Source organism: Copadichromis virginalis, linkage group LG3 (genome assembly GCF_057382275.1).
Source record: "Copadichromis virginalis isolate Kocher_CV1m ecotype Utaka linkage group LG3, C_Virginalis_male_GT1.1, whole genome shotgun sequence".
In the NCBI taxonomy this organism is placed as follows: Eukaryota; Metazoa; Chordata; class Actinopteri; order Cichliformes; family Cichlidae; genus Copadichromis; species Copadichromis virginalis.
The window spans coordinates 30,741,357-30,761,797 of record NC_140620.1 but is presented as its reverse complement, the minus strand read 5'-3'; the positions used below and the strand labels follow the sequence as shown (position 1 = coordinate 30,761,797).

The 20,441-nt window shown below is 38.8% G+C and overlaps 1 protein-coding gene across 1 annotated transcript; it reads left to right on the top strand.

Annotated features, from left to right (window-relative positions):
• Positions 1-168: 168 nt before the first annotated feature.
• On the top strand, positions 169-17,165 carry LOC146714057 (circularly permutated Ras protein 1). Its single transcript, XM_085450656.1, has 19 exons — positions 169-189; positions 3,907-3,958; positions 4,179-4,235; positions 6,584-6,715; positions 6,804-6,890; positions 6,975-7,060; positions 7,182-7,379; positions 8,567-8,611; positions 8,706-8,795; positions 9,733-9,884; positions 9,972-10,053; positions 10,150-10,277; positions 12,552-12,636; positions 12,719-12,825; positions 12,987-13,099; positions 13,216-13,327; positions 13,446-13,586; positions 14,487-14,580; positions 15,218-17,165. Exons 2-19 carry the CDS (start codon positions 3,907-3,909, stop codon positions 15,359-15,361), a joined length of 1,905 nt encoding a protein of 634 aa, XP_085306782.1. The 5' UTR covers positions 169-189; the 3' UTR covers positions 15,362-17,165.
• The last annotated feature ends 3,276 nt before the right edge of the window (positions 17,166-20,441 follow it).

Here is a 20,441-nt window from a genome sequence, read left to right as displayed (position 1 = left end):
TCGTTTCACACTGTATCAAAGAAAAAAACAAAACAAAGAAACCCAGCTCTGCACCGACTTCCTGACACACATGCACAAAGTGTTGCTGTTTAGACTTTGAACACGCCCACACTCTCACACATATTAGAAACATGTTTCATGAAACGCTTTCAGTTTGAGCGACACCGCTGCACTCAGACCGCTGCAAAGGTATTTCTTTTCTTCTTGTGTGTGTGTGTATCCACGATAAAACTATTGTTACAGCTTTTATTTTCAGGAGTGAGTCGTGTATTTTTAATTTAGCTAACTTTTGATTAAATGTTTTGGACTAAAGTTTCCAAACGTGATATGCACCTGCTTTATCCACTTTTCAAAATTGAATCTATGTACAAGTATAAAGAATTAATTTACTAACTGATACAACAGATGAGATTAATTTGTCGTTTAGGAAAACAGATAATTGTTCATGGCACAGATTCATGAAGATGCTGGAATCTTCATGAATCTGTGATGTGAATCTCCTGTTCCACTACATCTCAAAGGTGCTCTACTGTTCTCACATATGGTGACTTTGGAGGCCTCTTGGGTGCATTGAACGCACTGTAATCTTCAAGAAACCAGCTTGAGATTATCCTGATCTTTGTGACATGGTGTATTATTCTGCACCTTGCACCTTTAGGCAAGTGTAGTTGTGATTTGGTGTTATATAAATAAAATACAATTGACTTGAAAAGGCAAGTCATGGCCAGGAATAACACTGATGCAGGCTGTGGTTTTTAAATGATGCTCACTTGGGGCCCAAATGTGCCTAATGCCATTATACCAGCACCACCAGACGGAAGTATTAATACAATGCATCGATCTGTGCATCCATGTTCATGTAACACCAACTTTTGACTGCCATTTGAATTTTGCCACAGAAATCAAGACTCATCAGACCAGGCAACATTTTTCCAATGTCTTATTGTCTGTTTTTGGCGCTATATAAATAACATTGAATTAAACCTGCTTCAAGGTTCCTTGTTAATTCAGAAATGCTCTTCTGCATACTTTGGTTGTAATGAGTGTTTATTTGAGGTACCATTGTCTCTGGTCATTCTTCCCTGACCTCTGACATCAACAAGGCCCAGAGAACTGCTGCTCACTTTACATTTTCCCTTTCAGAGTATTCTCTGTAAACCACAGAGATCACTGTGCAGTAAAATACCAGCAGATTAGCAGTTTCTGCAATACTTAGACCACCCTGTCCAGCACAAATAATCATACAACATTCAAAGTTTCTCAAATCACCTTTCTTCTTCATTCAGATGCAGTTTAGCAGCTTTACTGAATTAAACTGGGTGACAGGTGTATCCCACCAGAGGCCCTTTTTATGAAAGGCTAGAAAGTAGTTCAGGTACCCAACTGATGCAAACCTTGAAACTAACCTGCAAAAGCTGCAGAAACTCTGCTGCACATGTGTGAAGTATGCAGCTCAACTTGTTTGGTCCCGGTTGCCAAGATCGACCTATTTATAGAGCAACCTGGAGTGATTTAGAGAGCTGATAACCTCTGAGCATAACCGAGGTTGTGAGGTTTAGGGAAGCAAAAATAAGGAAATGATATCCTGGGCATGCCCAACTTGCTGTGTGAAAATGCAAATAAGCTCCTTAAGTAATTTAAGTGAGAGCATTTGCTTATGTTGACTCATTAGTACTTTTTGCCTTCATACTGAGCAGCACAGAGGTGCCGACCTCTGTCTTTTGTATTTAATTTGCTGTGTGTGTGTGTCACAGGAACAGAGAAAACGCTGTCTTACTTGCTGTGCATTCTTGACTTTCTGAGTCAGGAGTACTTGTAAAACAAAGCTTGTATAAAGTGGAGAAAAGGGTCAGACTTTGGTGTGTTATTTTAAGTTGTTGCTTACGTTATCTTCCTTTAATTATAGCAAGCTCAAAATAAGTGTAGCTCGACCCTCTTGGGTTGATGTGACTTTTTTTTGAAGCAATGAGTTTGCATGAGTAGAGCTAATGTTGTGGTTCAGCCCGCTCTTGTTTCAAAATGGCTTTCAGCGAAAACTCGAACAAAATGCTCCAGAGATCTTCAGGATTTTCTACCTACAATCTAAAAAATAAAAAACCCTTTAAATCTCTGTGATGGTGAGAAATGTTTTTAGAGTAATTCATAGCAAAATGCACAATTTCTTTTTTAAAGTAAAGCTTGTGTGGTTAGTTTTAGATTACTTATGTTTGAATCTTTTTTTGAGAGCAAATCTTGCTCTTAAAAATGATACCTAAGCTTACCTTCAGTTTTTTTTTGATGATCATGGACTATAAGCTCACCATGACACAGTAAAAACCTTTCCTTTCAGAATCTTTTTGAGTCCCTCTGCTCTTAAAATGTACCTGGTTAAAGTTCCATCTGAAAAAAGCAAACAAACAAAAAAACAGACATAAAAAAAGACACCTTTAATATAAAGCAGCTTTAATTAAAAAATAATAATTCTACTCTAAGGGGAATTCATGCTTAGATGAGGATTTCTGGTTGTCATCAGTGCAGATAGCTGCTGTCTTGATAAACTGAACGTCTGCTTCGTGAATAAATTTGGAGGAAACATGGTTCAAAACAGTTCACAACATAGAGCTGAAGAATATGAAGAACACAGAAAAATGTGAATTTCGACTCTACATGTGCTGAGACACAACAACAGTATGGCTAGCAGCTGCTATACACTAAAAACAGTTTTTACCTTTAAGTCTTACAAAACTTTCCTTTTTAAACTTTTCCAAAGAAACTTTTGAAAATAAACTGACTGACGTCGTCATTTTCATTTTCTGGGTGTAACATGGGGTGCACAATCTAAGGATCATGAACTTTTAATGATAAAAAAAATAGAAATTGCGCACATTTTTATTGTGAAACAAGAAAGAAGGAAATGTTCTCAAAAAATTTGTCTGAAAACATAAATGACCATATTTATCTGACCAATCACTCTGAGTATCCACAGAGTCATCCTTAGTTTTTCCTTTTTGCTTTAGTTAAGGTCCACGTAGAAAAAATTTAGCTGGTCACTAAAGTACACGTCAAAAACCTCACATTTCTCAAGGCATCGTGTTAATCAGCAGCAGGATAGTGCAGTCATATCAGGGCAGGGCGGTGCAGCGGTTTGGCTGTCGGCTCACAGGAAGCCTTTCTGTGTGGAGCTTGCATGTTTTCTCTGCGGCTTCTCGTTGGTTTCCTTCAGGTGCTCCTTCCTCCTCCCACAGTCCAAACACATGCATGTTAGGCGCTTTTTGAGTTTTTTGTTTTAAAATAATGTGTAGGTTTTTATTTTATAGGCTTTTGAGATAATTTTGGAGTCACATTAGAGCTGTTTGGGGGTTTTGGTTGGGGGTGTGAGATTGTGGTTTGACCCCTTTAACACTCATTAGTCTGTAGCCTGCTCTGTGACTGCCACCATGCTCTGATTAAAAACAATCTAAATCTGGTTAATAATTTAACAGTTCTCAGAACTTTAAACCTTGTCATTTCCTTCACGTTGACCTCAATGGCATTGGCTCTGTTCTCTAGTTTCAGTGTCTGCAGCCATACTTCAACCAAACAAACCAAACCTGAAGAAAAATGCAACTTTTATTCCTTCATATTTAAGAAGCCATTACTTCTCATGTTTTCTCATTTCTTCCCTGTTCTTATAACAGGAAGTGTTTTACTGAGGCACCTGTTAACAAGAAAAATAACCAAACCAAAGGAACAGCTGCTGTGGTGACAACGCACTGACAATGCCAGGAAGCTCGTCTACCATAGTCATGAAGCTGATATGTCAGCTTTTCTCGCTTTCTTTGTCCCCATTATCTGATTCATTTGTCTCTTAAAGATAAAAACCCAAAGAGATTGTGGGTCTTTTAAATGGTGTCGCAATCAATTTAAATAAATATCTGTGTGTTGCAGATGGAGTTTGCTTGCAGCCATGTTGTTTGCAACTGGAGTCCAGATGGACCAGGTGAGTTTCTTAAAGTGAATCTTTGCCAATGTGACAAATAATGCTCATGCTTGCTATAGTTAGAACCTTTCAAGTACATTAAGCCGGTGAAATGTTGACATCTTTGACCCTGAGTTGCAGAACAGTCTGCGTCTGTTTGTATTAAGTGCCACCAAAAAGGAAGAGAGCGTGCATAACCGCTTAAACCTGTTATAACGAAGGGTTTTTCCTCCAACTATAGGCGTTTTTCCTATGGGGCCCGAGTATGACAACATAGTGCCAGTAAAACAACAAGCAGGTAATTTTCTCACTCATGCACTTGCAAAAAATGTGCACAAGCATGCAGCTCTCATGACGCTGATGGTGATGAACCGTTGCTTTTTTCTGGCCAGAGCGTTGATTAAATTCTCAAGAGCATTGCAGTGAAATAACAGGAAAGCATATTAAGTAGTAATGTGTGTGCGTGCGTGTGTGTGTGTGTGGGCATGCTTGCAAATGCAAGACAGACAAAGAGACGAACTGTGTAGGAGATGTAAAGATAGAGGTTCAACAAGGGAAAGTCCACACAGAGAAAAAGATGTCAGATAGCTCTAATTATCAAGATGTTAGAAGAGTGTGACAGTTAATGCTGATAAAACTAAAAAACCTGTCCAAATCAGTTTGGCTCCACCCCCATTGCCAGTAAAATTGAATTTCTCACCAACACAAATCAATTTCAGTGAAATTAATGTAAGAAATAAAGTAAATATTCCACATATCAAGTATTAACAAGTATTAACGCAGATCATAAAAACAAAAATCAAGATTTGTATTATTTGTTCTGCAGATAGATAGTAAATGGTTGGATAAGCACAACAGAATGGATGGATGGTGACAGATGGCCTGTAGAATTTTTTCTGAGTTCCTCAGGCCTTAAAATGTTGTTGGTTGAAGTTCAATCAGAAAAATCTAACAAAAAGACAGCATTTATTATAAAACAGCTTTCATATTTGCAGCTAGATAGATGGATATTAGGTCTCACAGTGAACGCTTTTATGACTTTTTGGCATTGATGTCACATGACTGTCAATGGTTCGGATTGTTTTGCAATGGTTTATGTGGTTCTTATGGTCCAGTGTGGTCGCAGCCATTCCCCATGTGATGGCCACTGATAACAATTTGCATATTGACGACTGCCAAATCGAGGCCACGGCCTATTGTTAGTGGTGCTAGGTTCAGATCATTTTGCGACGGTTTATGTGGTTCTATCTCATCATCTGAGATGGATGCAGTCACTTGGATCAGTGAAGAAATGTTGAGGCGAACAGAATAAACTTTCTGGGATTTCCTTGTCTGGATTATTGAGCATGCATTAAGACATTATTACTTTGGATTGTTTTCAGACTTCATGTTGCATTACTTCTAGGATTAATTCTGATTTCACTCCCAGTTTAGTTTCACTTTCACTTAGTCTTTGGTTAGGTAAGGGAACCAACATTATATGATTCGATTGGGGAAAAGGTCCCCTCTACTTCACCAGACTGAAAATCAGCAGCATGAAGTTTAAACTTTTTGGTTCAAATTTACATCAATAGGTATGGATGAGGTACAACACTGAGTGTTTCTTGTCTTGTGTTTCTACGGTGTATTGACAGACATACAGGCTTTTTGTGCTGGGGTGTTTTTTTCTGTTCTCAACCTCTTCTCCCATTAGCAGCTCAGTCTGAGTGGAGTTTTTTTCCCCTCTTCCTCTCACCTCATGTTATGAATTGTGTTGTTTTTTCCTATCAGCCTACCTCTCTGACATGTCTTCCCAATGTGATGTTTGTGTAAAGTTTGGTCAGAGGGCTCCTTTGTAAGTGTGCATGCGCCATTAGCGTGCTGCCTGCTGTAACCTATAATTTCCTTCGGGATTAATAAAGTATTTCTGATTTAGATTCTAATTTAAAATCTGTAAGACAGGGTGGAGGCTCTGTCATGGTTTGTGGCTGTATATCAACCAGAGGTGTTAAGCTCATTTTCATGCAGAAAAAAATGAAGCCGCTGCATGTCAGATGCTATCCAGAATGTACTATTTTTGCCTTACACCAACAGGAATAAATCATGGCTTCTGTTTCTGTTTGTTCATTTAAAGATAAAGGCGATAGTACTGAAATTAGTAAGATTACGGTCAGCTGATTAAAAAGCTCCTGGGTTTCCTAAAAAGGCCTGACATTCATGCTAATATATAGCTGACAGTTAGTATACAAGGAATAAACAATACAGAGTAGAAATGTGATAACTAAACTAAAGGGCAAGTGTGACCACCTGACTAATGTAATATTTTTTTGTTTGTTTGCTTGTTTTTAAGGAGAGTGAATTTTAAATTTACAACTCAAAATTTAAAGAGACAAAATCAGCTGTTAATTTTCACAATCTTTGATCGGATCAGCTGTAGCCATTTCCTTTAGGTCCATGGGTTGGTGGAAGTTTTATTCTGATAGACCTTTAATGTTTTAAGACAAGTTTTGAAAGAAGATTTTAAAAGGATCTCACATATGCACATCAGATAATGACTGCAGTGAGGTAATAAAGCCATAGCCTGGACTCTGCATGTCCTAGAGAACGTGTCACTTGATACGTTTTGCTTTTGTAGGCTATTTATTCAGTGTTTCCTTGTTACTTCAGATGAGGTTCCTCCACCGCTGCCCCCTCGTCGACTGAGGAAACCTCGGCCTACTTCTCTTCCTCTTTACAACAATTCCTCCTTCGAGCCTCCGTCTGCTCCTCCCTCCCTCCCTCCTCCTGTTCCTCCCAGACGTGAGTTTGATTTGCCAGTCTTTCCTTATGTTTTATATTTGATATTTAATCTTTCTCTCTCTCTCATTTCCTTTTTGCGTTTCATCAGTTGACAAGCTGGAAGGATTAACCAGGTTGAAGGCCAACGTCAACGTTGTCTCACTCAATGTTGGAAAACTGGTTGACACTAGTCAAGGTCAGGGGGCACACACATGCAAACACACTTCCTTCCAAGTTTTTTGGGGATTTTATTAATCTCTTTTCTTTCTTTGCTTATCAGACTCAGGCATGGAGACTTTTCAAAGGCCAGTGATTTGTGGGAAATGTAGTGCTGCTTTGTCATGTCTCAGTTCGTTACAGAAGAACGTGAGTGGTAATTTAATTGCCGAATTTTTAATTTCTTTGGATTCAACCAATTGATTAACTGGTTTCCACTGGACAAAGGTAGTTGAAACAAACAAAAGCAAATCCTCTTCTTCTTGTGCAGGTTTGGCGATGTGAGTTCTGTGGATATGAAAACAGCGTAGACGAAAGTTTAGCTGCTTTGTGCATTGGCCAGCGAGCCGGTGTGCGCAGTGATGACCTTTACCTGCCCAGACAGAGTGAAGACGACTATCAGAACTTAGAGGACACGCTAGTTGTTTTCTGCGTGGACACTTCTGGCAGCATGAGCGTTACTACAGAGGTGTGTGGATTGCATTATTCAAACACACTGCGGGTAAAATTCCTACAGTCATTGTTTATCAAAAGCTGGAGGCTACCCTTGTGGTTGCAAAAAGAGTTCTTGCATGATTCAAAAGCTTGTAGGATCGCCTTGAGCATAAAATAACTTGAAGTAAATGCATTTCTGTATGATTTTATCAGTCGTCAAGTCCTCAGTGAAGAATATTATTCCACTCTCATTTAAGTGTGTTGCTTTAGTTGATTGAGTTTTGCAGGCATCCATTTATGGACAGCTCTGTTAAGGTCCTGCCACAGAACAGGACGTGCCACAGCGTTTCAGTGAGTTTGAGGTCTGGACTCTGAATTGGATCATCTGGATTCTTTTCTTTTTTAGACATTCAGTTGTAGATTTTGTGTGTTCTTGTCCTGTTGTATGATATAATTTGGACAAAGCTTTAGCTGTCGGACAGATGGGCTTACATTTGATTCTAAAATAAAGAATGGTATGCAGAGGAGTTGTTGGTTGACTCAATGACAACAAGGTGCCCAGGTCCTGTAGCTGCAATCAGCATCCACACAATATAGGTGTTTATGATGATATGCTGTGTTTGGGTTTCACTCTACATTGTGGCCAAACCTCCCACTTTGATCTCGTCTGTGCAGTCTTGTCTCTGTCAAGTTTTGTGTTTTGCTCAGATGCAAGTTTATTTACTTTTTATTTATTTATTTATTTTAGACAGAGAGAGAGAGAGAAAAGGGTTTCTTCTGGCAATCCTTCCAAACAAGCCGTACTTGTTCAGTCTTTTTCTAATGGCACTGTCAAGATTTTTTACATTTAACATGCTAACTCAGTCTGAGATGCACCTCTCAAGTTTCTTGCAGTTTATGTAAGCACTGCACAATCTGTTCTTCGGGTGGACTTACTGGGACATCCACTCTTAAAAAGATTGTGGCATTGTGGTAACATATAGCTAAATACCAAAATGTCTGCTGTCATCGAGGTGCCTACACTCACTTGTTATCAGTTAAACAAGTGTAATTAATTAGCAGCACCTGGCTGCTACTTACCTTCTGAATACCTGTAGTAGCAGTAAAGAGACATTCAGTTTTCCACAGTTGAAACCTCTTTTCCACATGATTGTAGGTTAATTAAATCACAATAAAACTCCATTTGAAATGTTCAGTCTTATCATGTTTGCTCTGCTTTAGGTTCCATCAAGCAATGGCTCTGTAACATACGTATCCAGACTAGAGGTGAGAGGATAATTTGTTGTGGTTTGATTGGCTGAGCTGCATTAACATAATCATTTTGTTTTAAAGTTTGTGCTGTTTTGGTATGTCTTCACAGGGTATGCAGGATGCCCTCTACAGGGCACTATTCACCATAAAGCAACGGTCCCCTCATCGGAGGGTGGCTCTGGTGACATTTAACGATGAGGTAGGAGATGTAGCGGTAGTAGTAGTAGTATTAATTATAACACTGATTCTTGTATGCTGCTTTTTTGAATCTTTCTTTTTTGTGAACATTTAAATACAAATATAAGTGTTATCCCATCCAACTAACATGTGGTAAAAGATTGTAAAAGGTGTTTAGTATTCATTATGTCTTTGGACTCCAGAAATCACAATGAGAACAAATCATTATGGTTGATTCAGACTGAACCTGGGGTCCTTATCAGGAGTGGGGATGCTAAAGCTTTAGGTATTTTGCTGTCTACCTTAAAACAACGACAACAAAAACTAAATTTATTTTTTTTTACCTTTTACTCTACTGTTACATTTTTTTTTACTTCCATGCGATCTTTCTCATTTTTTGAGTAGAATAGAATAGAAAAGCCCTTTATTGTCTTTCCTATGGTTTTGGGGTTTTTTTTGGCCAATTTTAATCTATATGAATATATAATCGTGTCACTCAAGATATAATGAATATTTAATTGCATTCCTCTATGTTGCTATAACTAAGTACATTGCTCCAGTTTTACCTCAATGTTGTAAAATAGAAAAATCAGTGGAGCAGATCATAAGACGTCCTTGTTCATAGAACCAGACTTATAAAGTCCATTGAATCCCTTATTTATCACTACATGAGAGAATTTTAAATGTTTTCCTGTTTTTGTCCCCTTTGGACCTTGCATAATTGACAGTTATGTAGCCTGGCCCACAAAAACAAGAGGACTTCCTGTTTACCATGATGAACTGTCATGCTCTGTAGAAGATGGCTCTTCAGCAGACAGAAGCAGACAATCTGCCCTCATCTGCCAGAGAATTTGTTTTTTTGTCAAAATTTGAATTAAATGTTGAAGACATTAAATGAAGAAGACCTTATAAATCTCCTGCCCCTGGAGTACTCTAACTACATTCTGCTGGTTTCACAGGTTGTAATATATGGTGATGGTACTAGTGCCCCTATCACACTCAGGGATTGGGCGCTAGTTGACTACGACCATATATGGGAAAAGGGTGTGACTTACCACATCCCACACTGTATCGCTGAGACCTACAACCACCTAATACAGAGGGTCAAAGAGTAAGTGTTAGAAGTGTTTTAGAAACATGGAAGAATGCTCTGTACAGTCTGAAACACTCTTTGTTTTCTCCACATCTCTGACTCTAGACTCAGGGAACATGGAGCCACGTGTCTTGGTCCCGCAGCATTAGCCTCCGTTGCCATGGCTTCAAGGTACCCCGGGTCAAAAGTGAGTAAATGAGCGGTCAGATATCAGATTGGGACAACTGAGTGCTGTGACTGTCACCACTATTAACAAGAACCTTGCGGCTGTTGTGATTTACAGGTCATTTTATGTACTGATGGCAAAGCAAACATCGGACTGGGAGAGATGGAGGAAGCTCCCTCTCTGACTCCTTCTGCCTTTACTCCATATTTCTATACTCAGCTGGCTCTAGATGCGGTACAGAAGGGGTAAGGGCTCACATGCATGCACAAAGTTGTTGAGCATTTGTCAAGGGACAGGATGAAGTTTACAGACTCTTGTGCGGCAGGTAAATGATTGCTCACCAGAGACATGGTTAACGCAATTAAACATTGACAAATGCTCAATGTTTAATTGCGTTAACCATGTCTCTGGTGAACAATCATTTACCTGCCACACAAGAGTCTGCCTCAAAGTCAGACAGGCACCACCTCTGCTCCTAAACACAGCAGCTGATAAGAATAGTCCTGTTTTGTTTTGCAGATTTAAGTGTAAACTTCATCCTGTCCTCTTCGAGTATTGAAATTGTGTGGTATTTAGAGATATTCCTGTCAAATATTGATCGTAGGCGATCGTGACTCAAGAGTTGGGAGTTTGCCTTGTAATCGGAAGGTTGCTGGTTCGAGCCCTGGCTCCAACAGTCTCGGTCGTGGTGTCCTTGGGCAAGACACTTCACCCGTTGCCTACTGGTGGTGGTCAGAGGGCTCGGTGGCACCAGTGTCTGCCACCGCCGCCATCACCTGTGTGTGAATGGGTGGATAACTGGATGTGTAAAGCGCTTTGGGGTCCTTAGGGACTAAGTAAAGAGCTATACAAATATAGATAAATGGCCATTTACCATTTCAAATCTTTTACTTTTTTCTGTTTACAGAGTATATTTGTTTTAATTTTAATTACACAGTCCCGATCAAAAGTTTATGAACACTTGAAAAATGACAAAAAAAATCATATTTTGCATGGTTGGATCTTAACAAGGTTCCTGACAGAACAGATTCAAGTGCAGACTGTGTAATTAAAGCAAAAGATTTTTATTTTCAATACCAGCTGATCAAAAGTTTAGGACCGCATGCCTTTAAAAGGCCAAATTTGTGCAAAAATGTGGGTTCATTGTCATTTTCTGTCAGATAGTCACACTGTCATGATGTTCTGATGGCAAAGGCAAAAAAACGTCCCTTTTTGAACGTGGTCGGGTTGTTGAACTGCATAAGCAGAGTCTCTCGGAACATGCCATCGCCTCTGAGGTGGGACGCAGTAAAACAGTCATTTGGAATTTCTTAAATGATCCTGGGGGTTATGGAACAAAAAAGTCAAGTGGAAGACCCAAAACAATTTCACCAGCACTGGATCCAATTGGCTGTCTGTCAAGACACTGGACAATTCCCGAACCAAATTAAGGCCGTTACTGGTGCCAACTGCAGCCCCCTAACCATCAGACAGCATATAGTTTGAAGGGCCTCAAAAACAAAAAACGTCTTCAATGGTATCGTCTCCTTGAATGCCACAGAACTGACCATGTGGACTTTGCAAGAGAGAACTAAACATGGGACATTGAAAGGTGGAATAAAGTTTATTCTCTGATGAAATTTTTTTTTAACCTTGATGGTCCTGATGGTTTCCAACGTTACTGGCATGACAAGTAGATCCAACCTTAGATGTTTTCTATGCGTCACAGTGGAGGGGACACAATAATGGTCTGGGGTGATTTTTCCTTCAGTTTAACAATGGAGCTTGTGCAGAGGCATCAAACGGCCACTGATTTCTGTTTTGGGGGCAATTACAGGGTTTTTTTTTTTGGAGGTGTGGTCCTAAACTTTTGATCAGCTGTAAAACAGCCTTTTTCAGTTTAAGCATTGTTTTCAATAAATTATGCATGCTCAAAAAACCTCCCATTTCTTCTTATTGCATGTTGAAGCTCTACTTGGAACCTTGTTAAGATCCAGCCATGCAAAATATGATTTGTTTTGCCATTTTTCAAGTATTCTTAAACTTTTGATTGGGATTGTAAAAATAAAACCGTCAGTCAAAATAAAACAGTGGGGGAAAAAAAAGAAAAAAAAAAGAAATGCTTGTGAGGAGAGGTTCACAATGACCAGAATCTGGAACAGAACAAAGACGTCAACATCTGGTGAAGTTTAAGAGCCTTTACTCCAGTGCAAATCAGTTGACTTGTAGCTTATCAGCACAAAAAAGTCACTTTGTTGGGATAAACAAAGTAAAAACTGGAAACATATGCTTTGTTCTGGAGTAGAAATGGAGAATTTACTACTAAGACTTCATTTTACAGCTACATGCTACAGTTTGTACACTCTTTTATATACTCTTTGCACATGTACTCTACAGCATTCCAGAATTCAGACTCACCTGGCTACAGCAGGGTGTCTAGCTCAAACCTTTGAACTTTTCACATCTGCATGAACTGAGCACATCAGCCACAAGACCTGTCTAATTCTGTGAAAAACATATCTCTTTCTTTCCTTTTTCAGAGTCATAATATCAGTAATGACTTTTGAAGGGACAGACTGTCGCCTGGCTGATATTGGTAAACTGGCAGATGCTACGGGAGGAAGAGTGAGATAGACACAAATTAATTCACACAAGCAAACACAAAGAAGAACATATTACTGTAACTCTTGCTCCTTGGCTTGCGCAGGTAAATATTGTCAGCATTGGCACGGTAGCAAGAGAGATTCAATCGGTCTCCGAAGATAACGTCCTAGCTACAGGAGTCAAAGCAACCCTGCTCGCTTCTGATGGAGTGTGAGTGGCAACGTAAAAACACTGCCACATAAACATTTTACATACTCGATTGTATGTTAGTCTAATAACAATAATAATATAGAGTGGTGCAGTGGTATCCAAAATATTAATTTCCTTTGTTTCCTTCTTTTATTTTCACTCTTCTCTCTCTTTCACTTTAGGTATTTTCCATATGAGGATGAAAACAATCACAAACTGGTAAGAGAGATTGGGAATGTCACCAAAGGTCTGGAGATCACCTTCCAGTTTGCTGTAAAACCTGATTTTATGGAATGTAGGTCAACTCTGCTGTATTATTACTGCTTAAAAATCATTTTTAGTGCAGAAAGCATTTAATAGAATCAACCAAAGTCTAATCTATTTTGTTATATATTGGTCTGTATTCACCAGTTTTTCTCCAGAAAGGAATGCTTCCATTCCAAATGCAGCTCAGCTTCAAGACCAGAGACCAACACAGAATCACTCGCATCATCACCGAACAGCGACCAGCAACTACCTGCAGGTAAAAAGCTGGAGCTGGGTGTTAAATACTTTTAGAATCATTAACTTAAATGTGTTCCAGTTAATCATAAAATATATTTATATATTTAATTTCATCTTGTTTATCTGTCTGTCTGAAGTCGGATTTTTGCAGGTAGACTTAACATGGCAGTGCTCGATGTTCACTGCGCACAGCTCTGTGCCAGTTTAACCATGGAGGGTAAAGTGCAGGAGGCACAAAGGCAGCTGAAAGCACAGCAAGACCTGCTGCAACAAGTCAGGTATGAGTCTTGTAGAGGATACATGGAGAAAAAGGTAATAATGAATGCACATATGAGAGATTCAGTAGCCAGCTATTAAGGCACTGATAATGTATGCTGCATGCTATTGTTGTGATGAATCCTGTAAAAAGTCAATTTGGTGAATTTGGACCTAAGTCAATGAAAGCCAGACCGAAATCTGTTTTTACTACAAGCATTTTTATTATTATGGTTTACACAAAATTTATAAGAAATGTGAAGAAGTGTTTACTTTGTAGAAGTGACAGAAAGTGGCTAAAACAACTCTATATAGATCCCAGATAATATAGCTACTGTTTTCTGCAACATTTGGCCACTCAGTGTTTCAGGAATTAAATTTGAGACACCACGTGCATAAAATGGTCATTAAACTTTATCATACAGAGAAAAGAAGCTCGAGTTCTCCTAAAAACAAACTAACTTACCTTAGTATTCTTTTATATAGTCCAAACGTAAAGTGTTACACATTATGTTGAGGAATAATTATGCAAATATTCTCAACTTTATTACTTTTGTGTAGTTACTGCTGCCTGCCTTTGTAGGAAAGATATTTTCCAAGTGTGGCATTTAATCTCTTGTCACTATTTTATTACTACCGGACATTTAAACTTTTATAAATATTCAGATTATTATTTTTTAAATCCCTATAACAATAAATAGCAAAGCAGATATGTATGCAGATCTTAGTACACATTGAATGGGGGGGATCTAGACCCATCAGTTCACCTGTACTGTGGGGCCACTGAGCCACCACCTGATCATTTTACGTTAACGGTTGAAGTGAGTAGAAGAAAGTGGAATGGTTTTAAGGGGTTAGAGTTCAAGTGTGTGTGTGACTTTACTGTGTTGTAGGCAGTAACAGTGCCTCTTTCTAAACTACAGCAAGTGGAGGCCGATCCAAAAGGAAGAGAGTATGTATGGTAACTGGATGGAAACCATGACGACAATTTGTGAGGACATTACCACGGAATCCCAGGTATTCATACACTTTTTTAATGAAGACAATTAGATGAAATATCACACAGTGAGTTGTATCATTATATAAACCCTTTGTTTATGTAGCATGAACATTTTGGAAGTATTCATTTTTATTTTATTTTTACATGTGTCAGATGTTGTGTTTGTCTGTGACTGAGCAGGCAAAGATTTGGAAAATCGTACTTTTATACAACTGCCAATCAAGCAGCACAAGAATTCATGAAACATTAATCAGATGTTGTGCACTCGTAATCTTTCTTTTTTTATTTGTTTTTTGTCTGCACATACATTGCAACAGATCAACAACAAAGTTAATACTAACTTCTAACAGTCGTAAATATGAAAATATAGCCCTCACCCTATAAATTTTAACTTGAGTAAATACTAAACTCAGAGTGAGAATGAGCTTATTGAACTCCATCACAGCCCCTTAATGGTCAGCACCTTTCAAGCAACCACAGTGAATAAAGTTTTTATAGCTACTTTTTGAACCTCTCCATAGACGAAAATTTTGCAATTAGTGCAAGAGTACAAGATCCACTGGAACAAGATATTAGATTTTGTTTATTGGTCTGTTTATGAGTTTGTAAAAAATAGTTATTCACAGATTATCAATTTTTTTACATCTATTACAGCTGACTCTTTCTGATGAAGCAGCTAAGGTGGTGTACCAGATGAAGAGAGCCAGCAGTGTCAGAAACAACAACAACAGCAGCAACACAGTTAATGTCCAAAAGAAGACCACAAAGAAGAAAAAGGCTGTCATGGAGGCTGTGTAAATTAAAAGACAAAACAAAACTGTTTATTAAGCAATTAATTTTACAGCAGTGAGAGAACCATAGTTTCTTTTTATTTAAGAAGCCCAGAGTACAGACAGGCAAATGTATATGACTAAAAATCTTCTGTGTCTGAGATGCTGTTGTACAATAGATTCAATAAGAGCTCCTACCTCTTTGCTTATTCCACGCCTAATTATTGAGCTGGAAATGGATACAATTTTTCCAACACTGATCTACTCTAGAAAAACTGTACGAGGAGTTTTATCACATTTTTAAATGCAAAATCTCATAAACTGAAGAATTTAGAGTGGTTGTAACTGATTTCGTAGAAGCTGTTACGATTATAGTTTTCTTTGTATTGTAATTATATTTCTTAATAGTCTACAACAGAGATGGGCAGTAACGAGTAAAGTAAGGCATTAATACTGCAAAAAAGGTCATTAGATTACTGTTACTTTCCCGTAAGCACGCTGCGTTACTGCGTTACTCTCACATTGCGTTTGTGAGAGTGTCTCATGACAATGACATAAGCGAGTGCGACGTTCGTGGCAACTGTGTGCAGATCAACAATGGATAATATAACGAGTGCAGGAGTATGAGGTGCAGTATTTAATGCGTGGAAGTACTGACCTTACTTTGAGTTTGATTCCGTAAAAAGTGACAAAATCATCAGCATCTGCTGCTCACTGTCTGGGAAGAAAATTTCTTTTTACAGGGAAAAAACCCCTAATCTTCAGAGCAAGCACTGAGTATGCTGCCACGGCAATGTGAAATTCAAAGAGAAACTCCCAGATCCTTCCTCTGACATGACCACTGCGGCATACCTGCACCAGGGCAAACATCCGCCTACCCCACTTTTTATTTATTTTCTGCTGTGTTTTACTTGCATCTATTTGAAAGAGTGAGTGTAAACACCAAAAAAAATTTTATTTTATGTGCAGGAATGTGCAGAAAATAGGTTTAAATGTTAAACAAATTTCTTCCAGTCAGAGAATGGTGCATATAATTTAATTTTTGCTTGATGCATTTAATTAAAATATTAAAACGAATAAAACTAGTTTTAAAAGGAGACTTTTTCATTTGATTACATTTTGTATGATGGATTGTGCAGAAAAAGTAGAATTGGGCTGAAAGATCTATTGCTTTATCACCTATTCAGGTTGTAAATCATGTTTTTAAAAAGTCAGTTCAAGTAATGGGATTACTTTTGAGGGGAAATAATCAGTAATTAGTTACTGATTACTGTCAATTTGGTCATGACAATTTGCATATTAATAATCAAGGAACTGACCTCCCAGTCCATTGTTCCTTCAGTGGGCTGGTTTCAGTCATTATTCAAATGTACTGTTTATAAGACTGGGGAAACCTGCAGTCAGCTGAGACTGAACAAGTCACTGTGACGAAACGTTTCTCCCACTGACAACGCTAAGTCCAGAACATAATCAACCTTTTGAGACTGTCAATTTGATCCAAATATTTAGACCAAATTGAACTTTCTACACAAATGACAAAAAAAATTATTGGCCAAATTAAAGTCAAATTTGAAGTGTGATTGCAACAAATAATTCTTTTGTTGAATTTATCATATGTAGACCATACAGGTTCTTTTAGTATCAAGGACTGTTGTTTCTGAATTAAGACTGACAAAAAGTTTATGAGAACTGCCTTAAATCAGTCAGCAAAAAATGTATCCAGACAAATGTGCTTTTATTTGATTTCTGTTTTAGAGGAATTTTTGTAAAACAAAATGAAACAGTTTTATTTGTTTCATGTGTAATAAATGAACGTGTTTGACATTTCTAAATTAGTCCTGTTTTTATTATATTACAAGAATATTGTTTTTAGTAATGCGATAATAATGCGATTTCATGTGGGATTATTCTGATCTTTACTGGAATTCACATCTGTGACATCAAGCAGTAAAATTTATAATGACAAAAATGTATGAATAACAGCAAATTCATTATATAGTGAAGCACATTTAAACTGATCTATGTTTGATGATATTCATTTGTTGCGGGATTTGCTCGCGTTTTTGTGGCTGGGTGTCCTGTGAGGACCGTAGGTGATGTGTGTGTGAGCATGCGCGTGAGGAGACGCTGTGAGCGCAAAAAATGTCGCGGGTAGAGACGGTGACGGGGGCAGCGTTCTAACGGGCTACAGCCTATGCAGTGTGTATTTGAATGTGCAGTACCGTTATTAAAGCCTCATCCCTTCAGTATCTCAGGTGTCTTGGCTAATTTCTGCCTGCCTCACTACTCCACAAAAGTGGGGGGATTTAACCCCAAAGTAGGACAAAACTTCGGCCCTGGAGGAAGTATCTGTCAGGGTCCTGGGACTGGGCGACCCAGGACCCCTGGGCAGTCATGGACCTGTGTTATTGTTGTGTATTTTGGTGTTGCTTCCCCTTCTCTGTGCTTGTGTATATGTGTGTGTGTGTGTGTGTGGGTGGCTGAGCACTTGTTTATAGGCGGCGTCAGGCCTGGAGGGTGTGGCCCTGCAAGGGGACTGGCCACACCCGAAGCCACACACCTGCTGCTGATCAGGCCTCGTCGGGGGAGCTACTTAAGAGAGTCTTGGAGCTCCCACCGACGCGGGATCATTGCTTGGGACTCCACGTTAGTTACCCAGTTTAGGTTTTGGTCGTGTAGTGTATGCCTGCCATTTTTCAGTGTCCTGACTACTGCCGCTATTGTTTCCCGCAGGAGGAGCGTGGAAGGCTTAAGGAGCAGCGAGCACCGGGAGTGCAGACATGGGAGCAGAGAGCACTTGGAGGACACGACACGGGAGTCTGGGGAAAAACACGGGGATTTATTGTTGTTTGATATCACCCTCTGTAAATAAACACACTGCTTGAACTTTGAGCTCCGCGCCTGGGTCCTCCTTCCCCACATCCCCACGGTCTGCCAGCCAGACCGTGACAGAATCTCCCCTTGCATCTCCCGACCACGGTCAGGGGACCGACGGTGAGGAATGGTTAGTAATTTTACTCCTATTTGATGGGCACAACCAAACAGTTCATGACAAGCTTATGTATCAGTATGTTTTTGCTGTTGTAGCAAAAACGGTTTGTCTTTAGATAGTGAGTCAGGCTTTACTTTCTCAAACTATATGATACTACAAGACAGAAAGAAAAATAACTTAAACTTTACTATGAGATGCAATCAACACATATACAGTTATATGAGGTAGAAATGATTGTTTTCTAATTAAGAGACATTATATTCTGAAACTACTATAATAGTTTTTTTTAGCCAATACCAAAAATGGCTTCAGATACTGAAACGTCTCTTTTTAATTTCAAACTATTTAAAAAAGTTTGAGATTTAAATTTTGATTAAACAAAACAAGCACAGTAATAATGCTGCTTTGAGCTCTGGATAACTGTAACTTGCATTTGCTGCTATTTTATGATTTTTGTTTTTCTCAAACACTCATTTTATTAGTTTTAAACTCATATGAAACAGCTAAAAGGTAGTTCTATATTAAACTACTGCAAATGCTTCATGCTTTATGAGTAACACTGATCTAATCTTATTATTTCTAATGCTGTAACACTCACCCAGAACATTTTCATAATACAGCAAAAAAACACAGAGTCATCACAGATTTACAGACCAGCTTGTTGCAATGCTTAAGTCTTTTAATGTTGTATAAGACAAGCTGACAAAACAAAGTTCAGTCAAAACTCCATAGATCAAATATCTATTTTATAATCATAAAATGTCACATGCTGAGTTGTGCTTATCTTTGAAAAGAAACTCACTCTCATCGTTCTCTTTTGCTCGCCTTCTGTTTCCTAAATTCAGAGTCACAGTGGAACCTATCCTGTTCCTCAGTCCTCTTGAGCGACCTGCTCACGTCTTTGTTTTCTCTCTGTGTCTCTTCTTTCTCTATGCTTGTCTTGCTTATCTGTCTGTCTGTGGGTGGAACTCATCGTGGGTTCCCGCCTCTGTCAGAGCATGTCTGCACCAATCAACCGCCTGTTCCAGATGAGCTCATCAGGAGGCCACTACTTCATGTGGTGACTGAGGTTCATTATTTGCTGGATTGTTGAATTATGCTATTAGTAAAGTCCTGGGTCTGGACACTAGTGTGTTTCCCTTGCCCACCCCCCCATAACTGCGCATACAGACCTTCCCTGGATCTTCCCTGCCCTCGAGTGTTTGGAGAGACTACATTAGTGGATATCACTCTGGTGCATTTATTTACAGTGAAAACACTAAACATGAACACACTGAATCCCACCTCCTGCTCCACCCAGGGTTCCTGACAGTGTTTAAAATACAGCAGCTTTTGAAATCCTCAGCCCAACAATCATGCCACTTTCAAAGTATCTTAAATCACCTTATTTCTCCATTCTGACGTTCAGTTTGAACTTCAGCAGGTCGTCTTGATCATGTCCGCGTGCCTCAATGCATTCATTTGCAGTCATTAGATTTGTGCTAAGGACGAAGTACATGGGTGTACCAAATGAAATGCTCAGTGAGTGTACATATTAAGCATGTGTAAACTCTACACCTTCAGTTCACAAATTTATAAAGCTTTGTATATAGGCCTGCTTTGTTTCATCCGGTAACCCCATTAGTGACCTTGGAGTCAACAGGTTCATTCTTGTAATGAGTGAATAAGCTCAGCAAAAATGCTAACGATGTAGGCGTTCAGTTATCAGTTGCCAGTTGGTACTGCTATGCTTTTTACCAAGAAGTAACAAAGACGTGACACTGTGGAATGTCCATGATTGAAAGTTCTGATTGTACAGATGATTATTAAATACTGGAAACTGAACTGATGTTATATCGTCTATATGGTTCACGGTAAAGAAAAGGAAAAGAAAAACACTTCTGAGTATCAAAGCACATCCATCCATGTAAGGTAGTCCAAAAACAATTCCAAGGTATTTGTTTGTGAATATTTCTTGGTATTGACTGATTCTTATATTTATTTGTTGCGAATATCTACCTGAATACACAATTCCAAAGTTTAGAAAGTACTGAGTCGTGTGTTATCTAGCTACTGACAACCTACATGGGTTAATGCTATATGTGCCCATCAATCCATGTAAAGTATCAGAAGGCTA

Coding starts and splice junctions, on each gene's coding strand:
- LOC146714057 (XM_085450656.1), top strand. CDS start 3,907: ATGGAGTTTGCTTGCAGCCATGTTGTTTGCAACTGGAGTCCAGATGGA. Junction 10,278..12,551: donor CTAGATGCGGTACAGAAGGG/GTAAGGGCTCAC, acceptor TTCCTTTTTCAG/AGTCATAATATCAGTAATGA. Junction 14,581..15,217: donor ACATTACCACGGAATCCCAG/GTATTCATACAC, acceptor CATCTATTACAG/CTGACTCTTTCTGATGAAGC.